The sequence below is a fragment of the Phoenix dactylifera genome, chromosome 5 (genome assembly GCF_051530095.1).
Source record: "Phoenix dactylifera cultivar Ajwa chromosome 5, Ajwa_hap1_PhDact_Kaust_v1.1, whole genome shotgun sequence".
Classification (NCBI taxonomy): domain Eukaryota; kingdom Viridiplantae; phylum Streptophyta; class Magnoliopsida; order Arecales; family Arecaceae; genus Phoenix; species Phoenix dactylifera.
In genome coordinates this window covers 37,425,037-37,444,120 of record NC_143194.1, presented here as the reverse complement: position 1 = coordinate 37,444,120, position 19,084 = coordinate 37,425,037, and the positions used below count along the sequence as shown (strand labels likewise).

Here is a 19,084-nt window from a genome sequence, read left to right as displayed (position 1 = left end):
GATCTTGGATAAGTCAAAAATGGGGGCTGTTGCAAGTCAAAAATGGAGGACTCGATGTTCCGCTAAGTCGCACATTCCAACTGCTGCAGCTGGGAAAAGCTTCCAAAATGCGCCTGACTGCACGACGCTTGGCCCTGGCATTGGCTACGGCTCTCGTCAGACATCGGTATCACCCAAAAAGAGGTCGACGTGATGATCACCTTTGAAATTTTCAGACATAGACACAACAAGATTCACACGTAAACTAAAGCTAAAGCAGGTGATTTCAACCATCCAACCCAAGGATAAGCGTATATTTAGGTTTTGCAGTCCCAATTTACACGCTCCGGCAGCCACTCAAAAACAGAGCAGCCATCGCTTATATTAGATGGAGGATGCCTGATGGATCTTATTGTGATTGCCCTCCCTTCCTCCATTATCCTCCCAATGGATCTCTCATTCATCCATTCCATTCTCAGGGCGCTTTGGCTAATGCATGCCGTCCTTCTACCAAGCTATGCCACCTCACCTGCCTCCCGTTCTTCAACTTCCACCACCACCATCTTAGAAGGGAACAGGAGTGCTGCCGATCGTCTTGCCCTGCTCTCCTTCAAGTCCATGATCTCAAATGATCCATCCCAAGCCTTGGCCTCATGGAATGACTCCGTTCCTATCTGCCATTGGCAAGGGGTGGCATGCGGCCGTCGCCACCCCGAAAGGGTCGCTGCCTTGAGACTCGAGGCCCTGAACCTACTGGGCTCCATATCACCCTCCTTAGCCAACCTCACCTTCCTCCAGAGGCTCCATCTCCCCAACAACCTCCTCCATGGCCGCATCCCGCCGGAGCTTGGCAATCTACCCCGTCTACGTTATCTCAATTTCAGCGGAAACTCCCTCGAAGGCGGAATTCCGCCCGCTCTTTCTCGCTGTCCTCGTCTCCAAGAACTCATTCTTGGGAACAACATGCTTCAAGGGGAGATTCCGTCTGCTCTAAGCCAATGTCGAGAACTCCAAATCCTGAGCCTACGCCGCAACTTTCTCACGGGGAGCATCCCTGATGAGCTTGCCTCCCTCTCGAAGCTCACCTACCTCGACCTCCGCGGCAACAACCTCACAGGCAGCATCCCTCCTTCCTTGGGGAACCTCTCCTCTCTCATCGACCTCGACGTCAACACCAACTCCCTTTCAGGCATCATCCCCTCCTCCTTGGGTCAGCTCTCATCCCTCGTCTTTCTTCTTCTACAATATAACAACCTCGTGGGCACCATCCCTTCTTCTCTTGGAAAACTCTCCTCTCTTCAGTACCTGGACCTATCGCATAACAATCTAGATGGAGACATCTCACCTTCACTAGGAAACCTCTCCTCTCTTCTCGATCTGAACCTGTCGTATAACAATCTAACTGGAAGCATCCCACCCTCGTTAGGGAACCTCTCCTCTCTTACCGAGATGGACCTCAGCATCAACACCCTCTCAGGAGAAATCCCTCCTTCCCTTGGACTCCTGCCTTCGGTCATCTCTCTCTATCTCTCGGGAAACGCACTATCTGGAGGCATCCCACCTTCATTCGGGTCCTCCAGTTCTCTCGCTCTCACAGCTATCGGGCTATCGCATAACAAGTTGTCGGGCAGGATTCCTTCCTCCTTCTACAACCTCTCGAGCCTCACCATCCTTAGTGTCGCTGATAACGAGCTCATCGGCACTCTTCCACCTGACTTGGGCCGCTCTCTTCCTAATCTCCAGTCAATCCTCATGTACTTCAACCAATTTCACGGGCCCATCCCCGCGTCGCTCGCCAATGCATCAGGCCTCCAAGACATCGAGCTCACAGGAAATAACTTCACCGGAACGATCCCCACGAGCCTGGGTGCCCTGCCGGAGCTATACTGGCTGAGTCTGGACAGGAATCAACTAGAAGCCGGAGATACCCATGGCTGGAGCTTCCTCACTTCCTTGACGAACTGCAGCAACCTACAGGTGCTGCAGCTTGACGACAACAGGCTCCGAGGCACGCTGCCCAGCTCCATCGCAAACCTCTCCACCACCCTCCAATGGCTGGTTCTGGGAGGGAACCAAATATCAGGCAGCCTTCCTTCCGATATCGGGAAATTCTTCAACCTGACTCTCCTCGACCTGGGCCGGAGCCACCTCACCGGCAGTATTCCTGACTCCGTTGGAGAACTCCGGAGCTTACAAAGACTTTACCTGTCTAATAACAAGTTGTCAGGTCCGATTCCCACCTCCATCGGCAACCTGACTCAGCTGAGCGAACTTGATTTAGTAGTCAATTCTTTGACTGGTAGCATCCCTGCGACCCTGGGTAACTGTCAAGCTTTGGTTTATCTTGATCTTTCGTACAATAAGCTTACAGGCGGCATACCCAAAGAGGTTGTCAGCCTCTCCTCGCTCTCCCAGTACCTCGGCTTGTCGCATAATTCGCTGGTCGGGGCCCTGCCTTCGGAAATCGGTAGCTTGACAAATCTCCGCGGGCTGCAGTTATTTGAAAACAACTTAACTGGTGAGATTCCTAGCAGCATTGGAGAATGCCAGGTCTTGGAGTTCCTATACATGAACGGCAACCACTTCCAAGGGATCATTCCCCAATCGATGAGCAATTTGAAAGGGATTCAAGAGTTGGATCTTTCGAGCAACAACTTGTCAGGTGGTGTCCCACGGTTTCTAGAGGACTTCAGGTTTCTGCAACACCTGAATCTCTCCTTTAACAATTTTGAAGGTGAGGTGCCAACTAAAGGAGTTTTTCGAAATCTGAGTGCCTTCTCGGTTGTTGGTAATGACGATCTCTGTGGTGGCGACCCAAAATTGGGGCTGAAAAAATGTTCCCCACGAACCAATAAGAGTAGAAATCGATCGGCGCCAATCAAAGCGATCATTCCAGTTGCTGCTGCACTGCTGTTTCTACTCCTGATAATATGCTTGCTAATCATTCGTTATAGGTTATATAAATCAAGAAAGCAGGTGCCATCAGCAGCCTTGGTAGAAGAACAGCTTATCAGGGTCTCTTACTCTGACCTTCTTAAAGCAACAGATGGGTTCTCATCGGCAAATTTGATTGGTGCTGGAGGTTATGGTTCAGTGTATAAAGGAATTATGGAACTTGGCGAAGAGAGAATTGTAGCTGTGAAGGTACTCAACCTTCTGCAGAGAGGGGCTTCCAGGAGTTTTATGGCTGAATGTAATGCTTTGAGAAGTATCCGACATCGGAATCTCGTCAAGGTAATAACATCCTGTTCCAGTGTGGATTATAAAGGGGATGATTTCAAAGCTCTAGTTTTTGAGTTCATGCCTAATGGGAGTCTGGAGAAGTGGTTGCACCCACAAGCAAGTGATCAAAGTCGAGAGACAAATCTAAGTCTCATCCAGAGGCTGAACATAGCCGTAGACGTTGCCTCTGCAATGGATTATCTTCATCACCATGGCCCAGCCCCAATCGTTCACTGTGATCTCAAGCCAAGCAATGTTCTTCTCGATGAAGATATGACTGCTCATGTAGGCGACTTTGGGCTGGCAAGGTTTCTTACTAAAACGGTTAGCAAGGCATCTCAGAATCCATCCTCATCAATTGGAGTGAAGGGGACCATTGGGTATGTTGCTCCAGGTAAGGATCATCCATGACTGCTTTCAACTTTTGTATGTTTATTTTCCTCCTCCTTTTTTTTTTATTGTAGGCAGTGTCTAAGTAGTAACTTTTGTTTGCTAACCTGAATGTTTCTTTCATGCATCATATTTTTCCATATATCAGAATGTAAATAGTTGATTTCCTTCTGCATGATTCTCCTTCTGCAATTCTGAAAGGAAAGCGCATGCTTGCTGACTTGATTTGTATTAAAATAAGTAATGCATTCTGTGGCAGAATATGGGGTGGCCAACCAAGTATCTACTGAAGGAGATGTGTACAGCTATGGAATACTTCTGTTGGAGATGTTTACAGGGAGGAGACCGACCGAAGAGACACTGAAGGAAGGCACAGGCCTTTGTAAGTCTGTTGAGATGGCCTTTCCTGAAAGAGTCATTGATATCATAGATCCATGCCTACTCTCAGAAGAGAAAGATGGAGGAGTAAGACGAAGAACACGAGAGTTCTTGGTTTCCATGCTTAGGATTGGCCTCTTATGCTCGAAGGAATCACCAAAGGAGCGAATGCAGATGGAAGACGTGATCAAGGAATTGCTTAAGGCCAGGGATGCATTAACAGGTGGAGAAAGGAGAAACAGAAACCGTCCTAAAGGAGAAGGTCCATCAACCGTTGATGACGATGAGTGGGTGTGAGAATAAAGAGCCAATGTGTTTTCTTTGGGATATCAAAGAGATCATGCCTTGTTGTGACGTTGTCCATCCTTTCAGTTGCCTGTGTAGACTTATGGAGAGATGGTGTAATAAAACGAAACAGTTTTCTCTCTCTTTTTTTTTGGGTGAGGGGAAAAAGAAGGAAGTGAACTACTTCTCCCAGATTTTATTATTAATTGGATTTGATATTTACGAGAATGAGATAGACAAGTAAGATAGAAGAGGAATTAGTTACCTTTTTTTTTTTTCGTGACAACGAAGAGAGGATGCTAAGAAGTGCTTGATTGCTCTCCTTTGCTTTCCCGCAACTTAGGTTTCCCCATAGTTGGAAGGTATTCAGGGTTTTGTTGAGGATTGAAAGCCGCCAAGTTGTTTTCAGAGTGTTGAAATTAAGCCTCGTGGGCGGAGTATTTAGAGTCTTCAAATTCGCCAAGTTGTCCATAGATCTTGTAAATTTGTCATCCAATCTTTTATCCTAAGATGCAACTTCGAGGAGAACCAAATACTTCGAGTGAATGGGCATTTGATGAAAAGATGCCAGAAAGCTTCTGCATTTGCACTGTACAAGGAGCATTCCGATCAAACTCCCCAGCCTTTTCTTGCTAGTATCTCATTAATTCTCATCTAATCTGTTCTTCAAAGCAAGCCAAAAGAAGACTTTAGCTTTATAATAAGGCCATAAGATACCTCCGTGATTGATAAATTTGCAGTATGAGTTCGCAGTATAGTTTCCATTATTTGTGAACTTCCACGCAGGCACATCAGCAATTTTTGCAGGTCAGACCAGCTCCAACTCCTCCGTCAAAAGCTACAATTGTTCAAACTCAAGTAGAATGAGAGCAACCTGGATCATAAGGATCCTAGAAGGTTGATTAAACCATAAGTATCCTATAACTTCTAATCATAAATGTCAAAACCATTAATATAAATTAATGGTTCCTATTCTGAGTCAACTTGTTGCTCGAAGGTTCCAAATGAGTCATTATCTATGTTAATTATTTTACTAATAACAAAGGTCTTCCAAGGCCAATGCAAAGTTAATAGCACAGAAATTGGGTGGATTGGGTGGTTTGCCTGTCTTGCCTGATTAATGCATCAAGTCTCTTTTCTCTCTCTCTCTCTCTCTGTTCCTTTTTTTTTTTTTTTTGATAAGATGGATGAATCATATAAATTTAATATGAGTGCAACCAAAGAAGTCAGGAAACAAAAGAAGGTGGCAAAATCAAACCGCTAGTCTACAATGCTTTTCTTGATTTCTTGACAACCAAGAAACTTGGAGCAAGGTTTATTTTCCTACATCGGGAATCGATAACGCATGAACGTCGCAGGAATTTTAAAAATGGGCGAGGGATGGGGGAGAGTGGAGTTGGTCGCGATAAGGAACTGGTCGCGTCAAGAACGCAGAACAGAAAAATTCAGATATCGCTGTCACGTTAGCGTCTAAAGTCAAAACTTCTACTGATAGTTTATTAACTTTAGAATTCCGAGAGTAGCTGATGATAAGGATTTGAACGGCCATAGGGAACTTCCGGACGAGGTACTACACTCTCTTTGCCACTGATGAAATGAGAAGGTATCCGTGCTAAGATATTCGGCAATCCGGATACTGAAAAAAAGAAAAAAAAATCTATTTTTTGATTTTTTAAATAAAATGACTGCTTTGGGACTCCCACCTTGCAGCCTTGCAGCCTAAAATCAAGCAAATCCCAAATCTTTCATCATTGCACCAAGCAATGATCTCTCATAAAATAATCAACTAAAACAAATCCTGAAGTATTTGTCTTGTAGTGGAGGAAAAATTACATCTTTCTTGGATAATACGAATGGCCTACTATGTGGGCTCTACATAGACGCCATTCACCATTCCACATAAAAGCCATTCATATTGCATACTCGGGTTCGAATTCATGTTTATTTATTTATTTTTGCTAATCAACACCACACCTGCATGCGAAACAGAAATCCCGATACGTGGCATCTTATAATACATAGTGTACACACAAGATGTATGCAGCAATTCAAGGGCAGAGGTGGATATGCCACTTGCCGCACAAGTAATCCACCAAAGAATTCTTTTATATGTAAACGCGGCCGCTAAGCAAGCAAATTCAAGCAAACATATGACTCCAGCTCCACATAAACAACGACCCATTTCTTTATGTCTTTATATCCTCGGTCCTCTCTGTTGAGCTCTGATTCCTCGTTTTAGAATTAATTTAAAGGAAAAGAAAACAAAAAATAAGAGTTGGGTAATTTCTTTGGTTTATTTAAGGTTCCCCTTCCCTCCATATGATAACCTGGATATCCTAGAAACTGCAATCCTCCCAATGGCGCTTGTTTGTGATCACTTCTTCCTGAGACAAACTTGGCTGCCTTCTTTGATCATCCATGCTGCCTTTCTCCTCCCATGCAAAGCTGCCATCTCTCCACCCTCCAATTCTCCAACCACCATTGCCGCCTTAGGAAAGCTTAACAATGTCACCGACCGGCTCGCCCTCCTCTCTTTCAAGTCCATGATCTCCAATGACCCATTCCAAGCCTTGGCCTTGTGGAACGACTCCACACCTACATGCCAATGGCAAGGGGTGGCATGTAGTCGACGCCACCCCGAGAGAGTCACAGCACTGAACCTCGACTCCCTGGACTTGATGGGCACCATATCACCCTCCTTAGCCAACCTCACCTTTCTCCAAAGGCTCCACCTCCCAGGGAACCAACTCCATGGCCACCTTCCATCTGAGTTTGGCAGTTTGTCTCGCCTGCGATATCTAAATTTGAGCATGAACTCCCTTGAAGGAGGGATTCCACCCGCTCTGTCTCAGTGCCGTTTTCTCGAGGTTCTCAGTTTAGGGAATAACAAGCTCCAAGGAGAGATTCCTTTCAACCTCAGCCAATGTCGACGTCTCCAAATCCTTAGCCTACGCAGCAACTTTCTAGCAGGAAGCATCCCCGGCGAGCTCGGCTCTCTTTCGGAGCTCACCTTTCTCGACCTGCGCATCAATAAACTCACAGGCAACATCCCTCCTTCCTTGGGGAACCTCTCCTCTCTCATCGACCTTGACGTCAATACCAACTCCCTTTCAGGTACCATTCCCTCCTCTTTGGGCCAGCTCCCATCTCTGGTCTTCCTTCTTGTTCAGAGTAACAACCTTGTGGGCTGGATCCCCTCTTCTCTTGGAAAACTCTCCTCTCTTCAATACCTGAACATGTCAAATAACAGTCTGAAAGGAGGCATACCACCTACACTGGGGAACCTCTCCTCTCTTCTGGTTCTGGACCTATCCCATAACAATCTAACCGAAGCCATCCCACCTTCACTTGGGAATCTCTCTGCTCTCACCAACATGGAACTTAGCTTCAACACCCTCTCAGGTGAGATCCCACCTACAATTGGGTCCCTCCCTTTTCTCACCAACCTTTATCTCACTGCAAACACTCTCTCTGGAGGCATCCCACCTTCATTAGGGACTCTCCCTTCTCTCAAATTTCTTGGGCTGTCGCATAACAAATTCTCGGGCATGATTCCGTCATCCATCTACAATCTTTCGAGCCTTATTTCCCTTGGTGTGGCTGACAACCAGCTCGTCGGCACCCTCCCACCCGACATGGGCCATGGTCTTCCCAGACTCCAGAGCCTCTTGATGTATTTCAATCAGTTCCATGGCTCGATCCCTGCATCACTAACCAATGCTTCCGGCCTCCAAGACATCGAGCTCACCGGAAACCAGTTCACCGGCACAATCCCATCAAATCTGGGGGCCTTGGGCGAACTGTATTGGCTAAATCTAAATAGAAATCAGCTAGAAGCCAGAGATGCCGACGGCTGGAGCTTCATCACCTCATTAACGAACTGCAGCAACCTACAAGTATTGGAGCTTGACAATAATGGGCTTGGAGGCACATTGCCCAGCTCCATAGTCAACCTCTCCACCACCCTTCAATGGTTGGGATTGGGAGGAAACCAGATATCAGGTACCTTGCCAAGTGAAATTGGCAAGTTTGTCTACCTAAACTTTTTTGCCATGGACCGAAACCTTCTCACTGGAAGTATTCCTGCCACCATTGGAAAACTTCAGAATGTGATAATCCTTGACCTTCATGCCAACAACTTCTCTGGTGGAATTCCATCCACCATTGGCAACCTGACTCAGCTGAACGAACTTTATCTAGGAGACAATGCCTTGAGAGGAAGCATCCCTGTGACCTTGGGGAACTTGACAGCCTTGGGACATTTAGACCTTTCATACAATCAGCTCACTGGCAGCGTACCCAGAGAGGTTGTTAGCCTTTCCTCGCTTTCCAGATACCTCGGTTTGTCGCATAATTCGCTCGTCGGGGCCCTCCCTTCAGAAATTGGTCGCTTGAAAAATCTCCGTGAATTACATGTTTCTGAAAACAACTTGACAGGTGAAATTCCTAGAAGCATTGGAGAATGCCAGGTCATGGAGTATCTGCATATGGAAGGCAACCACTTCCAAGGGATCATTCCCCTATCAGCGAGCAATTTGAAAGGTATTCAAGAATTAGATCTTTCACGCAACAACTTGTCAGGTGCCATCCCTCAATTTCTAGAGGAGTTTAGATCTCTGCGCTATTTGAATCTCTCTTTCAACAATTTTGAAGGAGAGGTGCCAACCAAAGGAGTCTTCAAAAATCTGAGTGCCATTTCAGTTGTTGGAAATGATGAGCTTTGTGGTGGTGACCCAAAATTGCAGTTGAAGCAATGCCCCCTACAAAACCATGAGAGAAGACACAAATCTCTGCTAATCAAAGTAATCATCCCAGTTGCTGCTGTGTTACTATGCCTAGTCCTACTAATATGTTTGCTAGCTATTCGTTCTTGGTTCGATGGTTCCAGAAAGAAATCTCCGCCAAACACCCTCTTGGAAGACCAACATGTCAGGATCTCTTACTCTCAGCTGCTTAAAGCAACTGATGGATTCTCTGCAGCAAATTTGATTGGGACTGGAAGTTACGGCTCCGTGTACAAAGGGATTATCGATTTCGGTGAAGAAAAGATTGTGGCTGTCAAGGTACTAAACCTTCTACAGCGAGGAGCATCTAGGAGTTTCACAGCTGAATGCAATGCCTTGAGAAGTACCCGACATCGAAATCTCCTCAAAGTAATAACATCCTGTTCCAGTGTGGATTATAAAGGGAATGATTTCAAAGCTATAGTCTATGAGTTCATGCCTAATGGGAGCCTAGAGAAGTGGTTGCATTCAGAAGAAGGTGATCAAAGTCAAGAGAGAAATCTGAGCCTCATCCAGAGGTTGAACATAGCCATAGATGTAGCTTCTGCATTGGATTATCTTCATCATGATGGCCCAACTCCAATCGTTCATTGTGATCTCAAGCCAAGTAATGTTCTTCTCGATAACAACATGACTGCTCATGTGGGTGACTTCGGGCTGGCCAGGTTTCTTACTAAAACTGTTAGTAAGTCATCTCAGAATTCATCCATATCAATTGGACTGAAGGGGACAATTGGGTATGTTGCTCCAGGTGAGGATTTAATGCATTCCTTCCTTCAAGTTTGACATGCTGGTCTTCCAAAATCATGAGTTCTCTAACATAGGCAATATGCTAATTGAACTTATAAAGCATTGAATCAATATAGCTCAAGCTTTTTCTAAAATTTTGATACAACTTCAATTGATGTTCAAAACTAGCACTATGATGATCCAATCATAAATGATTAGTTTTACAAGCTCAAACTGAATCTTCAATACCAAAATATTATTTTTATGCATCAATTTTCTAAATACAAATTTAGAATATAATTACTTTCCCTTTGCCTGATTCTGTATTATAATAAAATAAAACACAAGCATACTGATATAGTTTGTGTTAAAATATAAATTCCATGGCAGAGTATGGGGTAGCCAACCAAGTCTCTATTGAAGGAGATGTTTACAGTTATGGAATACTTCTGCTAGAGATGTTTACTGGGAAGAGACCAACTGATGAGACATTGAAAGAAGGCCTAGGCCTTCATAGGTTTCTTGAAATGGCCTTCCCTGAAAGAGTCATGGATATTGCAGATCCACGCCTACTATCAGAAGAGAGTGACGGAGAAGCCAATGATGGAATTCAGGATGCTGGTAGTATAAGTACACAGGAGTGCTTGGTTTCTGTTCTTGGAATTGGCCTCTTGTGCTCCAAGGAATCACCAAGGGAACGGATGCAGATGGCAGATGTGATAAAGGAATTGCTTGTGACTAGAGATGCACTAACTGAAGCAGGAACTTATGGGGATAGGAGACGCAGAGACCGTTTTAATGGCGAAGGCCCATCAACCATTGACAACAATGGAATGAAGTAGGAATAAATAACCAATACATTTTCTTTGATAAATTGAAGAGGTCATATATAATTGTCTATGACTGTCACCTATGTAACTTTTATTCTTGATTCTGCAATTAAAATTTCAAATAAGCTGGATGGATTTTATGCCTAGGAGAAGAGATATCAGAGAACCATTTGCTTAATCTGAGATGCAATGTTTATACTCTTGCACTCTTCATATTTATCATTAACATTATATTACATAGTTATACACTTATAGTGTTTTGGTAACTAACATATTATCATATTTAAGTCCACAGTTAATTATAAATTTAATACGGGTGTATTTGTCCGCCAACTAGGTGTACTGAGTTCATTTCCTGCATATGTCTTGCACCACCTTTAACTTTCAAAGGGTTTTTTTCTTGTTTTCAATTTAGTGTGCTTCCAAAGGAGAGGGGAACAAATAATTCACATGAAATAGGAAAAGATATGCCATCACAAGAATTTTGATGATACGGAGCATAATTTTGAAAGAATGGCCTTCATTAATTGGTCAAATAAACAAGTTCATGTCTCTAAAAGGTGGTTAATTTCATCTATGAGGAGAAACAGGAAAAAAAACAATACAAGGACTTGATGATTTTTAGCATCTTTCAAAATTAAGGTTCACCTGGAGATGGCTTTCACAAACTGGTTTAGTGAACTAAACACGCACATGGCATTACCCAACAACGAAGGTTCCTTCTCAAATTTCTCAGAGACCTTTCAAACATAAGCTGCATATGATGGATATGAAAGAAAAAGAGATGAATAAACAGAAAGTGGGCACATTCAATACAAACCAAATAGGAAAGTGTAGACACATTTCAATGGGACCCTAGTTTTTGCAAATTATTAAATAAGAGGAATTGAGTAGAAAGAAGTTCAAAAATATGTAGTGCCAGAAGCTAACCTCACTATCTTATCATCAGGACAGATAGGCTGTTCTTTAGCTAGCAAATATCTATTTGGCCTATTTACATCATCATAGAACACTTTCCACAAATCTGCCAAGCAAATCAGACAACCAGATGATGTTAGCTGAAATCCATACAATCTGCTCAACTTGATCTACTTAAATAGGACAAGCTGAGTATATGATTTTGCTCACCCTGGATGGCATCTAAGAATTGCACCAGATGGCAACAGTCTCATCTAGTAAACAACAGTAAGTGCCGCATGTCCAAGGCAGAATGTTTAGCACCTGAGAAGACAAAGCTAAAGAAAAAGTAGAAGATGACGCTAATGATTGATTAACTACTGCAGCCTATCAACAAAGTCAAAGCATACGTATGTATAATTTAGAAGTTTCTCAGACAAACTGCTCAAGGATAACCCCTTTTTCTTTGTTTGTTAGGTTGGATTTGATTTTAGGACAGGGCATAAACTGAAGAGTAGTGAAAGCTGAAGCTGAAAGATCTCCTTCATGTCATAGTCATAACTGACGTCTTTTCAAATGTCAGCAATCAAACTGTGTGGACAACTCCACTAAAATAAAGGTCATAGCCTACCATGCCATCAATGGCAAACGTATCCAAAATTTCTTCTTTGAAAGTGAAATTTCAACAGCTAAGGATTACTAATTGAGATAGTTTTTTAATTAGAACTTGCGAGATAATATTGAGCAAGTTTTGGATAATTTTCTTGACCTAAACAAATTGTTCAAATATCAACAGAATTAGAAAGAAAAAAAGAAGATCAATTTTCAAGTCTTGCTATTAAACAAGATTATTTGTTTAATGCCTAACTTTTTGCTTTTGTCATGCTTCTAGGAAGTTGTCCTCAAGTCAATTCAAGCCTCGGCAAGTTCCTAGTCTAGCTTGCAGACTTAGCATCGGAAAAATAGTACCCATGCCATATGAAGTAGCTAAAAGAGTATACCAAGTTTGATCTGAAAACACATTTTAGGACTGCATGGATTTTTAGCATGTCTTGATAAGTAGCTTCTTGGGTCTGATATTATGTTGATGGAATATTCTTAACAAAATTGGGTGGTTGATAACAACCATCATTTTTTAGATTCTCCATTTTACCATGTATCTTTTCTTTCTGTAATGTCCTTGCCAACAGGTGTAAATGAGTATATTGATTTCTAGACAAGATTTTCTTGGCATTGAATTAGTGAATGAGCAAGTGCTAGGCATAATATGATATGATACAATATGCAAAATCTTAGGCCGAACGTTAAATCTCGCAAAGCTTAACGATGTGAAAAAGAAGACCAAGGGAAAGAGATCCATGCAAGTTCTAAATCTTATTAAATATTAAATTATGACTTCTAGCCTATATCCCCTATAGATCCATACACATGGCAGTAGAGGGATATTAAGTATGCCATGAGTTAAGGAGCACGATCACCTTAAGAAGTATTTATGCAACTTGCGGACATAAAATCCAACTCCAACATCTTCACTGACAAGGCATGGCTTCCACAATATAAGAGGTCTTGGCTAATTAAAAAAAAAAAAAATACTCAAGAAGGCTATGTAACAAGAAGGATTAACTTGGCATGTAAAACTGCACTGCTTAAAGTACCATAAATATTCCTCAGGATACTACATAAGTTCAATTTGATTTTTTTAATAAGGATGAAGCTTCATTTCACAGTATTAAGCAACAAAGGAAAAGGTGGATGACTAACTTAAATTTGATAGCATATCATAAAAGAAAAGCTAAACTTACATAACGGATCCTAATTCAAATAGATGGCAAAGGAACATTGATAAAGTAGAAAATACCTGGAATAAGGCAACTTCATTATAGTTACACTTATGGTTGCTACAATGACACGTGTGATGCATGTGATAGGATTTAGCCTCATAGATTGGACTGGTGGAAATGCAGAGCTTCACAAGCACTCTACTCTAGAGTTTGGGCTATACAGTAGAATAGATATACAACATTACGTGTCTCTCACATATTAAATATTACGTAAGTTAAAACCCAAATAAGTTAAATCTTCCAGAAATTACAAGGTTACCTTTAGGGTACAAAAAAAATTAAATAAACTTCATAGCCAGTATAGCTGTCTATAGGAAATAATAATAGATATAGTATTAGTATTGCAAAGATGTATAACTCATCTAAAGTGTGTTCAGAAAAAGAGTATTCAAAACAAACATGTAAATAATGTCAAGGTCCAGTTTTTAAAATACAAAAAACTTGTAACCGTTGCTTTTCTTTGAGAAATAAGTTCTGCTAAAGAAGAGCCTATCTGAAACCACATATTTTATCACTAGAATTAGAATTAATCCTTCGGCATGCAATGCCAGTCTTTAACTGCACCAGTAAAAAAAAGAAAACTTTGGAGTTTTCATTTAAGATGTAAATCAGATAATGGAACATCTGACAGAATATTTTTCTTTGAAAAGGAAGTCACATACAGGGTCATCTGAAAGATGAGCTGCAATTTGTTCAAATATTTCGACATCTGATAATCAGGACCTATCATAACTATAACTCCAACTTCATCATCTGCAGGCTTCAGGTCACTTAAGCTGCGCGATAAGTTAAAAGAGAACTGAAAAATACAAATAGAAAGATCTATGAATAACAAACTCTCCAACCATCACAACCACCAGCAGACCAGTAAATGATAACTACAAGATACAAATGTACATTTTTTTTTTTTTTGGTGAAATAGGATTGTAGATTTTTTTATGCTAGGATTGCAAGATGATAGCAGAATGCAGCATAAGTGCATAGCAGAAGCCAAAGATATGCTTAAGTTTCTCATAGTTATCACTGTATTAGTTGAAGGTCATGAGATTTGCCTATTTGACTAATAATTTGTTTATTAGAGTTGAATGTTCTTCCTTTGCCAAACCTTGCCTTTTTCTCCTCTTCACCTAGACACTTTCCAAGTCTACGATAGCCAAAGATATGCTTAAGTTTCTCATATTTATCACTGTATTAATTGAGGGTCATGAGATTTGGCTATTTGACTACTAATTTGTTTCTTAGAGTTGAATGTTCTTCCTTTTGCCAAACCTTGCCTTTTTCTCCTCTTCACCTAGACACTTTCCAAGTCTAGGATACCCTGGAGGTTTTCTCCTCAGTATCCTTATGCACTCTAATCTACAAGGTAATTTCTTTACCAACCTATTGGTTGTTGAGGCCTGTCAGCAAACCCCCTGCCCTTCACCAGGAACTCAACAGAAGTCCAGAGGATTGACTTTGAAGAGGGTGGAGCCAGTCCTTGAACACTTGTCAGTGATATTAAGGGGAAGATCCCCTAGCTGCAACAAGAGGTGCTAGCATTCAGAGGGTTGACTTCCAAATAAAAGCTAATAAGAACTTTTCAAACCTTGATGTATCACATGCTGGGCCGTTGAAGGTGACCCTATATGTGCTGGACAGAAGTTTGTTGATTAATTGGTTATGTCAGCAGAAAATGCAATACATTGCTCTACAGAGTTAAACAAAAAAATGAGCAAAAACTGAAAAGGTAGAACTTGCTCTGTTGATTGAAACTGAGAATGAATAATATAGTGATGACAAATTTACACAATTAGCTAAGACTACACAGTCTTTTACTCCCATCTATATTCTATTTGGTTTTAATGATAATCTGGCCACTAATAGTTGATTTGAATTGCATGTATTGTACTCCAATCTCAGTTAGATATATTATCTATCCAAAATTAATTCTAAGTACTGTTATAAAAATTTATCACTGGATATCTTCTGCTGGAGGGACTGATAAAGGAAAAGGTACCTGGAAAATCCAAAGTTTGCATCTTTCCTGATATTTTAGAACAGCAGCTGCTTTTTTTTTTTTTTTTTTTTTTGCTTAAGGAAAAGGGGTAGGGGGGAGGAAGGGACAAGCCCACCCCCGCGTAGCAGCCCTCACTGGGCCCCCGCCCCGCCAGGAGAATGTTCGATGCGGGCAGAAATGGCCGTGTGTTGGGCACCCCGACCGGTTTTACTCATACCCTCCCCACCCGTGGGCCCGGCTCAGCTACTCCTCTGAGCTCTGGCTCGAGTCCCACGTGTGAGTACGTCACACCTGGCACCACCCCGGCTACTAGCGGTTCAAGAGCGGTCCTACACCACAAGTCCAAGCAGTGGCCAAAGTAGTGAGCTCCGGTCCACAATTTAATCGTCGCCGCAGCGATTCGAACTTGGGACCTTGTGGTTAGAATTGCTGCCCAGTACCACTAGGCTACCACCTTGGTGGCAACAGCAGCTGCTTCAACATCAGGAAAAATGACTTTTACAGTCTTAAAGTGAACCAGCCAGAAGAATTCAGTGAATGAAGATTGAAAGAAGCCAATTTTGACTACAGAACTCCCTTAAAAAAGTATAGAGAAAGGACAACTTTATCCTTTACATAGACAGAACAGGGACTTCCATAGTTATGCAAATAATGGTAAAGTGATTCATCAGTTATGCAAAACAAATATGAAAAAGACCTTCTAACAAGACGAAACAGAACCACAAACTGGAAGACAGAAGGAAAAAAGTGTGCTTCGGTGAAACAACTCAACCATACTCATGTTCTACAGGTAATATATTAGATTGTATTTTAGTCTACACTAATTTATTCTCCAGCATAGCACCCAAACATTTAATCAATCTATAGACATTTCCCCAGTCCATGTGGCAAATTACATATCAAAAACATACCTAACGCTAAAATTAGAGTGGATAATCTATTCGCATAAATGCTACTACTTCAGCTATAACCTGTGATCGCCTCTTATAGACCAACAATTCTAGTAGTGGGTTTCTTGAAATGAGATTAACTAATCTCCAGCATGATGTAAAAATGAGGGGGGAAAATCAAAAAGTCAATTATAGAGCATGCTGCAGTGCATGTGACAGAACATAAAGAAATCATCCAACGATACAAATAATAGATGGAGCCCAAAATAGAAAGGATAATCTTTACAGGTGAAGGTTAATCCCTTAAAATAGAAGCTCAAAGCATCATTCTATGCCTTCATTCCTAGTTTAATTATACACATTTATCAAAGATGCTTGGCAATGTTATCAAATCTCTCAAAAAAAATAATAATAATCAGAATAAATGAACTCATGCTTATAGATTTGCTAAGATAAACTGGTTAGCAAAATATTGTAGTTAAGAACTACAATGCACTGATTTTGGACTGGTACTGCTTTAAATTGTGTCATCAGATTTAACTGCAGTAATGCAGCATACAATGCCGCTGCATTTGGCACATCCCTTGTTCAAAGGAAATGCTTCATGTCTTTTCCATCCAACTTTGGTAGTTTCTATTGTTAGAAAGTAGAATGAACAATTACCAGGTGCATGATCCATGAATCAATTCTGTTCCCTTCACTTACAAATGGATCTCTAGTATTTTTTTTTTTTTCACAATATTGTCTATGATGATATGTAACGTATGGAGTTGGCACTGCCTCAGCATAGAAGTATCTATCAGTTTGAGACATGTTATGCAATGAAACTTCAGTACAGAACTAGAAAACGAACCATCAACACAGATAACAGGGTGCAGATGGAACAAAGATTTTGATTGTCTTAATGTATAAAATTTACTTTCCGAAGTTAATGATTTTAGATAAGTGTAGCCTTCCTCACACCAAAATCATATATGCAATCTTGAATATGGTCTAATGCATGCTTATAATGCCAGCACATTGTCTCGGTTTTGTGCCATGTTTAGTCTAGAAGAGAACATGTCAGGGTAAGGCCAAGTAGGGGTGAGACTCAAGAAATGGATATAACATGCAACTTAAAAATAATTTTAATTCAGACCTGGATTCCTGTTTCTTCTATTAGTGACTCCAAAAATATTCTTGATAATTCCCGCAGCTCAGCTTGAGCCCCATGAGCCTCAGTTAAGTGTAATTGAGGTAGTAAAAGTTCTAACTGAGAGAAAAAGGAACAAAAAAAAAAAATCTTTATGATTGAATCGATATCAGTAGCAAAAAAAATATACGGACAGCATACCTTTAGTACATTACAAATAATTGTGGAAGCATTATTTGGGACTTATCATAAAGCAGCTTGCATACATTCCTCACCCTATTGTACTTAAAAAAATACTCCTGTTTTTGAGCTCCATCCTCTTTTAATCTCTTCTTATGTAAATTTTTATTCATATTTCTTGTTAGAGAAGGTAATCTCAAAATTGGATTGTGTTTGTGGAATAATCGAACTTGAGTATGATATCTCCAGTTGGTCGGAGGCCTCTTAATGACAATGTGACCATTAAGAAGATCTCAACTTGGTTGGAGCCTCACTTTCTTGGGTTCTTGGGCAATCTTTTGTCTTCCAACACAAGCATGAGAATAAAGTAGACCAAATTGGGTAAAGAGCAACAAACACTGATCCCTTAAGCCGTGATGTCATGAATATGAAAGGAGAGGGACGGTCATTTAATTGTTTAAACTAAGAAGGAATTCGGATCTTTGATCCAAAGAGGCAAGCATTTTCAACTCTTGAGTTAGAATGCTTGAGATTCGTTCGTGATAATAGCTGTTTGAACTTCTAATCGTTGGTTTAAGCCAAAGAATAAAGAAAGAGGATTTATTTTGCTCGACACTCTCAACCTTAACTCAGTAGCTGGTTGGTGATTTGGTGCCTCGATATCTACTTGAAAACATGTCTCGACCATGTTATTCTCAACCATTCACGGGTAAAATGGAAAAATAAATAAATAAATAAGTCATAACTACCGGGAGAAGGATTAGATTATGGAACAATCGGATGGTGAGTTGGTGACAGATGAAAAATTTGCTCTAGAGAAGAAAGCATATAAGACATGCGCTACGTTTAATATTCAGAAAGGAACTGAATTCTTGCTATGAAAATAAACCAAAACAAACATTATGAACTTACTATCGATCTCATTCCTCCTGTAGATATAAACACAGCGCTCTTTCGACTTTCAGATCGCATCCACCAGTTCTGAAGGCAAGAAGCTGCAGAAAAGAGAAATCCAGTAAAAAAAAGGGGGGGATAAACAATGTTATCAAGCAGTAAAACCATCCATTATAATCCAGAAAAAGAAAAGAAAGGCAATTTATCAAGACATAATGCAAACGAAGACCATAGTTCTTGAAGATTACGACAAAGATCGCAGTTCTTGGATATTCGCGATGCAACCGTATCCACATATTTTATCTGCAAACGAGATTCAGTTGGTGTCGTATCGAATCTAAGGATTAAACGTAAATAGGGATTTCAAGAACCGTCGTCCTCCGGCTCTTGCGGCTGTCGTTGATCAGCTGCCTCGGATTGGGGATTGGACCCACGCGGTCAATCTCCTGGACCTTGCGACGGGCAAGAAATCTTCGGTTTCGCGAGGTGGCAGGCTGAGTGAGGAAGGCGGAGACTGGGGTTGGGAAAAGGCAGGCCCGGTCTTCAGATAATCCAACGGATATCAGGAAAATAATTAAATCAATGAAAAAAATGTTGGGTGCTAAGATTTTTTTTAATAAAACCCTTCTTACCATAAAGGGATTGTGTGCAAAATTT

General features: G+C 41.3%; 2 protein-coding genes and 1 long non-coding RNA gene across 3 annotated transcripts; 2 read left to right on the top strand and 1 right to left on the bottom strand.

The window, feature by feature from the left end:
- The first annotated feature begins 275 nt into the window (after positions 1–275).
- LOC103721324 (uncharacterized) lies at positions 276–4,394 on the top strand. Its single transcript, XM_039129249.3, has 2 exons — positions 276–3,595; positions 3,851–4,394. The coding sequence occupies exons 1-2, from the start codon at positions 382–384 to the stop codon at positions 4,264–4,266; spliced, it is 3,630 nt and encodes a 1,209-aa protein (XP_038985177.3). The 5' UTR covers positions 276–381; the 3' UTR covers positions 4,267–4,394.
- A 1,027-nt stretch (positions 4,395–5,421) lies between these two features.
- On the top strand, positions 5,422–10,743 carry LOC108511808 (uncharacterized). Its single transcript, XM_039129250.3, has 2 exons — positions 5,422–9,789; positions 10,158–10,743. Exons 1-2 carry the CDS (start codon positions 6,612–6,614, stop codon positions 10,607–10,609), a joined length of 3,630 nt encoding a protein of 1,209 aa, XP_038985178.3. The 5' UTR covers positions 5,422–6,611; the 3' UTR covers positions 10,610–10,743.
- Positions 10,744–11,100: 357 nt separating this feature from the next.
- Positions 11,101–18,931, bottom strand: LOC148703597 (uncharacterized). Its single transcript, XR_015987558.2, has 6 exons — positions 18,799–18,931; positions 18,676–18,730; positions 18,446–18,528; positions 11,726–14,111; positions 11,528–11,621; positions 11,101–11,351 (listed from the first exon to the last, which is right to left on the bottom strand). It is a non-coding gene; the product is annotated as an uncharacterized LOC148703597 (long non-coding RNA).
- Positions 18,932–19,084: the final 153 nt, after the last annotated feature.

Excerpts from the sequence above, each read along its gene's own strand:
- LOC103721324 (XM_039129249.3), top strand. The coding sequence starts at position 382 with ATGGATCTTATTGTGATTGCCCTCCCTTCCTCCATTATCCTCCCAATG. Across the intron at positions 3,596-3,850 it reads CATTGGGTATGTTGCTCCAG|AATATGGGGTGGCCAACCAA; the intron begins GTAAGGATCATC and ends ATTCTGTGGCAG.
- LOC108511808 (XM_039129250.3), top strand. The coding sequence starts at position 6,612 with ATGGCGCTTGTTTGTGATCACTTCTTCCTGAGACAAACTTGGCTGCCT. Across the intron at positions 9,790-10,157 it reads AATTGGGTATGTTGCTCCAG|AGTATGGGGTAGCCAACCAA; the intron begins GTGAGGATTTAA and ends ATTCCATGGCAG.